Raw genomic sequence first — 12,564 nt, 5'->3', positions numbered from 1 at the left:
ATGTTAAATATAAAATACTGTAGTCTTTAGCAACAGTTTTGTGGATTCACTTGTCATAGCATTTTGTAGCGTGTACCTTTTCGTGTCAAAAATACCTGTTACCCTTATACTTCTGAGGTTAGAAGGAAATCAATAATAATCTGTTATGGGAAAAAAAAGTAAATTTTGATTAAAGACTTCTTGGTGAAATTTGCAATCCAATCAAGTTTGAATTTGTGGGTTAGTGTTTTATCAGCATCTTACTGTACAGTCTTTCAAGATGTCTTCCTGTTTGCAAAATTTTTAGTATTTTGTGTAGCTCCAGAGGAAGCACCGTATGTGTTAATATTTTTTGCACATACTGATACCTGCTGTGCTCTGAAACAAACATAACTTCAAAATAAGGGAAACAATGAAATAACAGCAAAATAATCCCAAAGTCAATTTATAGCAAAGACATAATCTTTTTTACTTCCCTCGATTTAATGGTGATATTTTCTTGCTATAAAATGTATAAACTTTACACAAACTACAAGAGTATTTTGTTACTCAATTTACATATCCCTTCAGTATGTAAATACTGTCCTGCTTTAAAAAAATCCAAATGCAAAACATTATTATTGCTATATCAAGCATAGTACATCTTGTCTGTTTTTCCTTTTAGGAGGTAAATGCACTTGAATGTGAGATTCAGTTGCTGAAAAATCTACTGCATGAAAGAATTGTTCAGTATTATGGCTTCCTGAGAGATCCACCAGAAAGAACACTCTCTATATTTATGGAATATATGCCAGGGGTAAGCAAGAGAGCCAGTCCACTTCAACCTGCGCTTCAGCTTGTTCTGTTGTGTAGTCACCATCTCAAGTGCTCAATTATTTCAGGAAAACGGAGAGTAGCTAAGATCGATATGGGAATCACAGCATACAGAAAATAATATTGGTGCCTGTTTTTTGTGTGGCACCTAGGTACATGATGAACTACTCTACTGTTTTGTTAAGAAATATATTATAAGGTCAGAAAACTGTAGATTTTAATTTTCTCACCAAATGGGGTCAGCAGAACTAAATAAAATGTGCTCATGTAAAAACATAGGTTCTGTATTTCTAAATAGTTACAGCATTCTACTTTACTGTGAGATTCCACAGAAGAAAACTGGGGGCAGGTGGGAAGTGGTGGTGTTTTGGTTGGGTTTTTAGATGAGTTCTGGGCTTTGTTTTAGGGGTCATCTTGAATTTTTTTAAGATTTGGAGGATGATGTCGCAGAAGTAATCTTAGCAGTTTGTAGGTCTGTATGACAAAGCCAGGTTATAAAAAAAATAGTTACAAACCCATGAATTTTTGATTTAATGTTATTTTAACCCAAGACTTGCTTACCTCTTAATTTTTACGTAAAGCACCATCCTCCAGCATGTGGTGGTTTTTTGCTTGACAACCCTTTTTTTCGTGAGTATAGACTAACCAGAGGAAATGGCATCTCTTTGGTCCAACTTGAGTATCACCATCAAAAAAATTGAGAGTCGTGTTTGAGTGAAAATAACTGCTGTTCCCTCTTTCTGTACGTCACTCTGGAACTATTCAGCTGCTTGACAGTTTTAAAATTAGTAGCTTAACGTATCAGTATATGATTTCTCTGTCTAGCCTAGTTTTTGCTGAAGTTTGTATTTTTCTCAGTAGAGGTAAAACTGTATCTGTGCTTTTAAGTTGATCTAGAGAACTACTGCAACTTGAAATGTCTACATTTCAGGCATAGATTTAATTGAAGTTCAACTTGTGGTTCTAGAAATGCAACAGTGGTTTATACTTCATTTGCCATAGGGTTCCATCAAAGACCAATTGAAATCATATGGAGCGCTCACAGAGAATGTGACTCGTAAATACACACGGCAGATTTTGGAAGGAGTTCACTATTTGCACAGTAATATGATTGTCCATCGAGATATTAAAGGTAATGATAGTTCTGTTATCAGTTCAGTAGCCTTTACTGCAAATTCCTTTCTACTCTTGTTTGAAGCACTAAAATATAATTAAATTTGAAATGCCAAAATACTGATTTAAAATTAGTGAGACTGCTTTCCATCATTTATTCCTGTCACTATTGTAACCTGAGGGGGAAAAAATAAGCATCTCTGTGATATTCTAGCAGACTTCCGAAAATGTTTCTGTGGTCTCTGTCTGCAAAAGAATAATGATAAATTTCTTTCTGGTTTTATTTTAGTATTAATAGTTTTGAATATGTCTAAGTAAGATGTCATTACAAATAGATAAAATGTGCCGAGGAAAGCATATAACTCAAAAGTTTATTTTTACAGAGTTTTGTTTCTATTAATTACATAGAAATTACCCAGCTATTCACTGATACAAGAAATGACTGACAGAGGTGACTTGCCCAATCAGTGATTCGGACTTCTTCCATTGTATTGCCAGGAAGCCTGAGGACACAGACATACTTACCTTTTGTAGATAGATATAGGTGACTTGCAAGTGCTGCATAAGCAAGTTACGAATATGTAGGAAGATGGTGATGTGCGACATAGGTGTGTTGAACACAACACTGTTGTATTCCCTAAAACTTTTACCATTTTCTTGTTGCTTTGCATCAGTAATGTTTTGTTCCAAAAAAGGTTGAGGTATCATGGTCAATTTGTACGTGCTTATACAGATAAGTGTTTTGAACAAATCTGTAACACAGTTTGAGATTTTGCTTTAATATACTATGAAGACATTTTCAATTGTGTAGAAACTTCTTTCTAATTTCTTTTTATTTGCCTTGTATGGCACATTCCTTATTCTGTAAGAAAGGCTTTACAAAGTGACTAGGCCTTCTCAGAAAAGGCCTAGGATGCAAACCAATGTGTACAGTTCATTATTTTCTGAACCTCAGAATAAAGCAAAAGGAATGACCAGAGAAAGTCAATTCTCTGGCTTGAAACAGAATAGAGTAGCATCATAGAATGGTTTGGGTTGGAAGGGACCTTTAGAGGTCATCTAGTCCAACCCCCCTGCAAGGAGCAGGGAGATCTCCAACCAGATCAGGTTGCTCAGAGCCCTGTCCAACCCAACCTTGAATGTTTCCAGGGAAGAGGTATCTGCCACCTCTCTAGGCAACCTGTTCCAGTTTTCACCGCTCTCACAGTAAAGAATTTTTTCTTTATGTCCAGTATGAATCTACCTCCCTCTATTTTAAAACCATTACCCCTTGTCCCATCACAACAGGCCCTGCTAAAGAGTTTCTCCCTATTTTTCTTATAAGCACTATTTAGGTACTGGATACTGAATACTAGGCTGATCTTCCATTGTATCACTGAATCCAAACTTTTGTTACCCTTTTTACACACCAAAATGTTAATGGCCCTTTCATTAACGTCACGCTGTGTTCCGTTCCTTCCAGGAGCAAATATTCTGCGAGATTCAGCAGGCAACGTGAAGCTCGGTGACTTTGGTGCCAGCAAACGACTGCAGACAATATGTCTGTCTGGTACAGGGATGAAGTCTGTCACAGGAACTCCATACTGGATGAGTCCAGAAGTTATTAGTGGAGAAGGGTATGGCAGAAAAGCAGATATCTGGTATGTTAAAAAATGCTTCTCTACTGAAAGGTGTCATGTCTTTTTCAACAGAGTGTGTTTGTTGTGTGATGTTGAAGCGTTTCATTCTAGGGTTTAAGCCAAAGAAGGTAGCAAGTGTGAGCACTGACAGTCATATTTGGAGAGTGTAAGGCTGAAATTTGGTAATTTTCATTTGACAATACCTCAGCTCATTAAGATCATAAAAGAATAATTTGAACTGACCTTGCATGGAGTTGGGATTACCAGACTGTTTCTAAATCCTGGTGAGGTACTGGGTGACTGTAACACGTGAAGCTTTGAAGCATCAGTGTCCTGTGATGAAACTTTATCAATGAAATATCTTTGATGCAAGGCAGAAAGTGAAATGCTGATCCTTTAAAAGAATAACACATAAGAATGAATTAGACAGATTTAAATGGGAAGTATCAAAAATAATTTGGTGTAAGTTGTTATTAAATATTTTCGAATTCAGAGGGAAAGATAAACTTCAAAAATAAATGTTTGTGATAGGTTGTGTAATATGACGTAGTCTAACATAGCTTCAGCCCAACAGACAGATTATCTTAGCGATTAGACTCCTTGCATTGCAGGTGATCTGTGAACACACACAATAATGGTCAGGCAACAGTAAGTGTGCAAGAGTAGTAACGCTTTGTGTGTTTAAAAAGGAACCACATTATATCCAACCAATAGCAATACTTTTAGTGTCAGGGAAATTAATTGAGCCTATTTCAGATCATTTGCTAATTATTCTGCTATACTTAAATAATAGAACAACCTTATAGATTTCAGGCAGTTGACTTGTTCAAGGTTGAAGTATTTATACCAAGGTTAATACATGGTTTTTGGTGGAGAAAGTCCTGGTTAAAACTAAGAAAAAATACTGAAGTTTGACTTCTGTCATTCAGTAAATCCTTATTCTGTAAAGAAATGTACCTCTGTCTAAACATAAAACATCTTGCAAGCATCTTGAAAAACCATAAAACTTCCTGAAAATTGGGAAATGATCCCAGCCTATCCATTTTGCAGTATAATTCACTTGTTACTTGGAAAGGCTGATCTTGCAGGACTTACAGAACAAAGTTTTTCTGGCCATATGCATGCCCTTCTGCCTTCCCAAATCCTTTACCATAAGCTTTGCATACAAAGATTGTTTAGGATTTTAAAATTTTGTTTGGCAATCTAAGTATATTTTTAGTATTCTTAACTAAAAGAGGAAGATACCACTGAAGTATGGTTTTAAATTTTTCAACTGCCATGTTATGTTTGCACATTATTCGTTGGTGGTAACTTGTGCATTTCTAACGAGCTAGCAATATACACAGTGTACTCGAAGCATTCTGTTGCTCTGCATTCCCATTAGGCCTTAATGAACAAGAATTCAAATCCTGCAGGTGTGTGAAGAGCTGCAGTTCAACAGTTCTGCAGTGCTTGTGGCCTCTGTCAGTCTGCTGGGCACTGAGTAGAAGCTGTGCCATAATGCACTTGGTGTTGCCTAGATAAATATTGAACTATCTCTTCGCTGAGGTAGTAGCTTTTGGCCCAGTGAAGTAATAAAGTGAAGACGTAGGTAATGATTTGTGTAACTTTGAGATAAAGCATATCTATACATGCAATTTTTTTAAACACCTATTTTCTGCTGAAGTTGCTCTGTACAGTTAAGTGCACACTACTTATTTGCGGTATTTTAGTTGCTCTCTGCTGTTTATTCTTTTCCTAGAAGGGCATGACTCTGTTGTAACCTGATGTTTCACTTCTGCCTCTGTTTCAGGAGCGTAGGTTGTACAGTGGTAGAAATGCTCACTGAGAAGCCCCCGTGGGCAGAGTTCGAAGCAATGGCTGCCATCTTTAAAATTGCCACTCAGCCAACCAACCCCCAGCTACCACCTCATGTCTCCGACCATGCTCGGGATTTCTTGAAACGGATTTTTATCGAGGCCAAGCTGCGACCATTTGCAGATGAACTGCTAAGACACACATTTGCACACTATCACTAACAGCCTGCCTCAACTCAGCTTGCATCTACTGCATTTATTTTCTATTTGACTGCACTTTTATTTTTATTTTTTACAAAAAAAAAAGGAGAAAAAAGACAAGAGAGAGAATATTCTCTTGAATCTTTGTTTCACTTAGATTGTAAACAATCTAAATTTTGTATCTAAAATGAGAATCTTCTCTCCCCCGCTCCCACCAGGACTAGAACTTTTTGTTTCTATAATGTACTGATGTGGTTCATGTAGATAAAGCACTTTAGTACATATTTGTTCCTTATTTAAAGGGGAAAAAAAAAAAAAGACAAATGCTTGGACAGTCAGGAACTGTGTGAGTTTTTCTGACACCGCTGACTGACTCAGGGTGCAGGGAAAAATAGACATGCAGCTAAAGGACAAGAAGGTTACTTCTCTGTGATTCTTCTTTATATTGTAGGTACTTGTGGCAGAGAGTTCTAAGTTCTCATATTTTAGCATTTTAATGAGTTTCTTGATTTTACAGTTTAAGCTGGAACATGCAGTTCTGAGAGATAATGATAAAGCTGGAAGAACTTGGAACTCTTTGTACAGCAGCATGTCTAACCGGTACTTCTATGTGACCAAAAGAAAATAACAAAAAAGAACTCAACACTGATGTACTAGTTAGGGGCTTTGGTGTAGATCTGTTGTATTATGTTAATAGAAAAATAATTACAGGTAAACAGATTATGGACCCAGACTCCTAGGAACTGCTATATTGCAAGGGGAGAATTTCCATAATAGACAAGGATCAACTGTTGGATGTAAATAGTTAGGAGAATGCCTCCTGCTGTATCTGCCAAAGAGAACCTCTGTTGTATAAGCTTGGAGGGAGACGGTTATCTTAGATAAGAAAAAATTGAGATATTGAGAGTCAATTCTCCTCCACAATCCCACGAATGGCTGGAGGGGAAGAGGAGTGACTAATCCTTGCGCAGTATATGAGTTGCTTGATTCAGAATGAGCTATAAGAAGAGCTTTCAAAGCTGTCAAGAGGCACTAGAATGGAATGTACATCAACGTCAAGTGCCTGAATAATACAAAATTCTTCCCATTATGCACTAAAAAAAAAAAAAACCTTTAAGTAACACAGTTCAGTCATCTAGGATGTGTTGAAAATTCCTGAAATAAAGATTAACATCTTTTAACACCAGGAATAAGTCACTGAGAAAGGTAAGGCTCCAGTTATTTTTTTAACAAGGTGTAGCAGTGATGAATCCACATGAATGAGGAGGCACAGCACAGAAGATTGTATGAAGAATAGGCCAAAAGTGCAAAGACAGCCAGCAATTAAATAATGTAAGCATGATTACTTCAGCCTGATAATCCAAATGATTGGTGTTTGTCAGATTTCCAACTGTCATAGAACGTATGCTAATAACTTTTTCCATTTCTGAAAGAGTATAATAAAAAAGCAAAAGTAAAACTCTGAAATACTGCTTCTCAATTGAGAAATTCAGGTACTGATCAGGTGTAGTGAATAACTGACTTTTCACAACAGAAGAGTCAAACTCAAAATTTTTTTGTAGAAGAACACAACATAAATAATTTAAAAGGGCATTTGGAAATAAACTATTGGACTACAGAACTGAAATAATGTATACTGTTTTGGATGATTTGTTGCTTGCTTTTGTTATTTTGTAAAGGTGGAGCGGGCTGGTACTGTGAACCTCGTCCACTCTGACAAGGCTCTACCTGTTTTGCATCTTTAGAGGAGTATCCATATTAGGAAGTACATGGAGGTAGAACAATAACCTTACCCATTCCCACAGTAGCTCACTCATGAGATTTCTGAATTCATTCTGCCAGCTTCCAGATTTTGTACATTGGCAGGAGGATGGATCTATCCTAATCACTTTACCTGTAGCAGAGTAAGAATGATTCTTTTTTTGAGGTCATCTCTCCCGAGATTGAGAATGGTGGCTTCTTCAGGTTACATGAGTATTTTACCAGCTTGTAATTTTTTCTGTCAGGGTACACAAATGTGCAAGGTTTTCTACACATGGGAAGAACTAGTCAGAGCAGGGAAAGTTTAGAAGGCTGATACGAAAGTCAGCTTATACTGACTTTTTTTTTTTTCTTCTCTAGATAAAAGCTATGAAAGCAGTCTTTAAGAATTGGTATGTACTCTGCTGTAAAGGACCTTTGCTTTATAAGCAAAATTTAGTGACAGCAGGAACGGGAAGTTTAATGTAGAGCTTAATAGTTTATGTAGGTAATTTAAAGATCATATAATTGAAATGATTGATTTAAAACAGATTAAGAAGGTACCAAAACCAAGGTGAAAAATGTATATAAAAATCAGTAGTGGACAGTGATATCTGAAAAGGTAAGGAACTTTTATATTACCAAAAAAGGACATTAAAGGGAAAATGTAACCAGGTTTTTCTGTAGCATTCATAACATTTAAATATACTATTCTAAGAAGAAACTGCACTCTCTGAAGCTTGAAAATCTTCAGAATCTAGTTTTCTTACGTGTCCTTTTTGTGAGACAGCGCTGGCTCATGTGTATTGCAATATCACTTCCTCATTGTGATTTTTAATTACTGAATAATCAAGTTTGCTGCTTTTGTGCCTTTTTCTAAAAAAATGGCATTCAGTCATGACAATGGTAAGCATCTTGGAGCCAGGAAAAAAAAGAATTTGCAGAATGGTTGTTCCTTAATTTCTTTGAAGTATCAGAAAGCTGCCAACATAAAGACAGTGCTTCTTAAATTAAGATGACATTTGCCAGTTCCAGTGATCCTAGTAAAACTTTATGAATTTAACCAAGATTAGGCTTGAGCAGATTTTTGTCACCCTATGGAGAATTTGTCTACTGACTTAAGCAACTTAAAGTAAATTAGATGGTTATTAAAACATAAATGTTTTGAGCTAAAATAATTCTGAAGCTAAATCAGACTTTTACCAAAAGGTTAGCTAATATATATCCCCTACTGGGGTAATGTGGTAAAACGAGCTGCATTAAATAACCTGGTACGTCTGTATACAATGTCTGTAAAACACTGACATTGGCTGCTGGTGTGATCGTGAACAAACTCCCGTTCTAGGATGTGAGAGGGCACATGGAATTGCATGCTTAAATCTCCATTGGAGGAGGGTTGCAGAGCCAAGATCCCCACTCACAACTTTTTGTATCTTACTAACAGAAATACCAGCATTTTAGAATAATGAATTAGTCTTAATTGTTTAATTCAATGACTAGAAAATGCCAATGAAAACAATACTGTTGCAGGGTTGTTTTGCTTTTCTGTAAATGCCACGATGAAGCTATGCTCTCAAAACATGAGGATCGAGATTCACAGTGAGTATGAATATTTTCAAAGGACTTACTTACCTGCTAATGAATGTTATTTTTCTGTCTGTTGCACATATTAAGTAACAAAAGTTAAGATACTTCTGCAGTGAGCTTTTAATGGTGTAACTACAAATCCTGTTACAGCATGACTGAAAGTTTCAGTTGTGTTAGAGCAAGTTTCTTATTTTTAATTTGGGTAATAGAAATATCCATTCAAGGACTTAAAAAGGTGTGGATCTAATAATTGCAAAGTTAAATCTACATAAACTTTTTTTCTTGACAGTTTAAATATAGTCTTCAAATTTTAACTTCATTTGCAATTCGATTTGTAGCTAAGCAATCCTTTCAGCATAACAAAATGAAAAGGTGTGTTATTTTTAACTAGTGCCTTTTTATCTGTATGCCTTAATTTTGTTCATATTTGAACACCATATTGAAATATGTCATACAATTCCATGTCACCAAAGCAGTCTTAGAGTATGGGGTTTTTTTCAGCGTCCCCAAACCAGAACTAGCTTAACTGCACTGAAAAGTGTACTTTAGTTATAATATGTGACAGACATTTAAATTCAGAATTTTAAAAAGTGGTATTTGGAGCACTTCCTGTGCTAATAAGTTTTCTGTTTGCGTTTTGAAGATTGTACACAGATACGCATAACAGAAAAATGACTTTTCTGCACTCACAGAAATACTGTTAGAGTCAAGATTTAGCTTCCCTAGCTCTGGGTACTAGACTCTGGGTTTACTGTAGAGACAGCAGCAGAGTTCTTAATGGACTTGAAATTATAGTCGGTACATTTGTAAACATGGTACTGTATTAAAAGCTGTTTACATTCAGTACACAAGAATATGATGTTGAAGCAGATCGATAGATTTTTCAGTGAAGCTAGCATCATGCCCATTAAATTCTTTCCTGTGCCTTTTGGATAATCCTAATCCCGCCGTGGTCTTGACTGAAAGCCTTGTAGCACCCCTAGGTACAGCACAGTACAGCAAGCCATTCTTTTGGACAACATAGAGCAATGTCTAACTGCAGCTTCAGCGACTTGAGCAAATTGGTCAGATCTACAGTTATTTATAACCAATTTCTTATTTTTTTTAATTTTGAAAGTCTGTCATGCAGATAGAAAAGCATAATATGTGTGCTTGAATGTAAGTCCCTATTGTGTTTCTGGAAAAGCAAAAGTATTACTGCCAGTATCATTTCTTCTTGCTGGTAACTTGCTGTCTTGTGTTAATGACAAGTCTGCAGTGTAAAGTCACATACAATTACCAAAGCTTTTCTATCCCCATATACATATAGCCAGAAGTGATGTTTCATGGATTAGTACTGTTACTTGTAGATACGTATATATCCATCAGTAAGCTGTTGCTAACCAAGTAAAGCAGGTACTAGTGAAGACTGATAGACATTGCCCATATTTAAGAGATTTGGGTGATTATAGTTGCTGTTTTGATGTGCAAGAATCATGCCAGCATTAAAATGAAGGTTTTTAACTTAATCTTATTGTTGTCATTCTAAAATAAATGCGTAAGCTTGGTGTGACTAAACCTGGTGACTTTTATTAGCCGGGTTTGAGCTTTGGGACATTTGAGGAACACCATGAAGATAATTAGATTTGTGACCTGAATTGCTCCGTGTGCCGTAGTAAGAACGTTTCACAGCTGCTGGGAAACAGTCCACTTGATGTGAGAGTCAAATGTCACCCACAGCTACAGGGGTGTGGATGCTGCCTTCCGCAGGAGCCACAAACACACGGCAAAGGGGGTTTCTGAATTAAAATCCTTGATTAGAAGCTAAGGAACTCCTTTCTATTTCCCCCACTTGGCCTGCACAGTTTATTTTTCTTTCTATTTGGCATAACTTAAATACTGCATAGGTGGTGGCCACTGATAGCTCCCAAATAAGGTGTGAGTTCACGTATGGCTGTGTACCACAGCCCCATCACTTGAACCCAGGACCCTGCAGCTCACCGCAGCTTGGGGTGGCGAGTGGGCAGGGCTGCCCGAGGGACGCTGCTGGTTGCCCTGGGCAGAGCCACGCACCTTGCCCAGCTCCAGCCTCCAGCGGCAGCCAGCCCTGAGGGGTCCCCAACTGCTGGCACAGGGCCCCTCGGGCACCCTCCTGCAGCTCTGGGCCACACAAAGCCGCCCTTGGGTCTTCTCTAGCAGTATATACACGCATGTATTTGAGGGGTAGAAGGGATGGAGGAAATGAAATTTCTCACATTTCAAAGCACCAATGCTAGCAGCCATGCTTTGGCTAGGTCTTCGTTTTCATAAACTTACTTTAAAGGGAGAGAAACTGGATTAAAACACATTAAAATTGTATCTCATGGTTCAGCCCTTACATTGAGTCCATTGATGAGGAGTGGAGGTCAGGGTCTTCTGTGGAGAGATAAGGAAAAGGATACTCTAACTCCAGAGTGGATATTTGTGGGAAGTATTTCAGAGGTTTTTCACGTCTTCTGCCCCAAAACTAGACCATCTTTTTCCCCAGAGATTATATAACATGGATTTAGAAACAAGGATTGCATTTTCTTTCTAAACAGGTGTTAGATTATCGGTTCCTTAGTGTTTGTTTCTCGTTAATACCAGTAAAAAAGGTGGTGTCATCCTAAAATTGGAACGGTTTCTTAAAGCATAGTGTCTGTCATCTCAGACCTCACAGGAGTCGCATAATGGAGTATCACTGTAAATAGATGGAGGAGACAGATGAATTGGAGCGTAGACTTTTAGTTTTCATGAAGCTATGAATAAAAATTTGTAAATTTACTCTTGATCTAATGTACATTTTTATGTAGCCATTAAATTCTCTATTTAATCTATCAGTTTCTCACTGTAAATGTTTTTACTCTCAGTTGAATGCTGGGCACAGTTTGTAATGTATGTACACAAAGGTGTTTTTTTCTATCAACGTTGACTTTTTTGCACATTTTTGGAAATATTTAATTTGTACACTGATTTAATACTCTGACCAATTGTTGATGGGTGTATGAGAATCACGTGTGTGTGCAATGTACTACTGTCTGGATGTATGTTTTTTTTTTTTTATTACTTTAGAGATGTTGCTACCAGTAACTGCACTGCTGTTGCTGCTTTACATGGAATATCTTGTGTATTTAAAAAAAAAAAAAAGATAAAAACAATTAAAAAATTAGCCTATGGTTATCTTGGTTGAGGAACTCAGGAGTTGAGCGTTGCTTACTGGTTCCATTGGTCTCACAACCTTCCAAACTTTAAAAAACAAGCCAACCTCCCTTGTAATTCTGTGTATGCATTGAATGTGTGTGTGTATATATCTCTCTCCCAGTAATCTTATTCCACAGTTTCATTTCTACATTTTTATGAACTTGTTTTTTAAGGGTACTATGTTTAGTTAGAATAATTAAATATATAAAAGCTTTGAGAGATGATTTACTAGATAAATATATTTTCAGCTGGCTGATGTTCAAAATATTTTTTTAATTTTTGTTTTTAACCATTCGAAATGTATTTGTATTTCCAAAATCAGACACGAATTGTACTTAGAAATATATTAAAACACTCTGTAGGGACAACAGTGTGATTTCTTTTTTCAGAATTTTGTACTTTAGAAACGCTGCGCAATCTTCCCAAATGATTTTTTTTTTTTAATTTAAAGGCTATATTTCCAATTACGATTATTTTTCTAAAATAACACTTTTGCGTTCCCCGCTGGTACGCGGCTG

The 12,564-nt window shown here is 36.7% G+C and overlaps 1 protein-coding gene across 2 annotated transcripts in view; it reads left to right on the top strand.

Annotated features, from left to right (window-relative positions):
* The window catches only part of MAP3K2 (mitogen-activated protein kinase kinase kinase 2), a 54,145-nt gene extending 41,731 nt beyond the window's left edge, over positions 1–12,414 (top strand). For both annotated transcript variants that reach the window (XM_086750640.1, XM_086750641.1), the window contains 4 exons: positions 644–775; positions 1,795–1,924; positions 3,368–3,545; positions 5,317–12,414. In XM_086750640.1, coding sequence (XP_086606766.1) covers positions 644–775; positions 1,795–1,924; positions 3,368–3,545; positions 5,317–5,542 — 666 coding nt within the window. In that variant the 3' untranslated portion in view covers positions 5,543–12,414. The remainder of the gene's footprint in view (positions 1–643; positions 776–1,794; positions 1,925–3,367; positions 3,546–5,316) is intronic.
* The last annotated feature ends 150 nt before the right edge of the window (positions 12,415–12,564 follow it).

Source organism: Chlamydotis macqueenii, chromosome 6 (genome assembly GCF_036417535.1).
Source record: "Chlamydotis macqueenii isolate bChlMac1 chromosome 6, bChlMac1.mat, whole genome shotgun sequence".
Classification (NCBI taxonomy): domain Eukaryota; kingdom Metazoa; phylum Chordata; class Aves; order Otidiformes; family Otididae; genus Chlamydotis; species Chlamydotis macqueenii.
The sequence above is the reverse complement of the archived record's forward strand: the minus strand, read 5'-3'. Positions and strand labels throughout refer to the sequence as shown.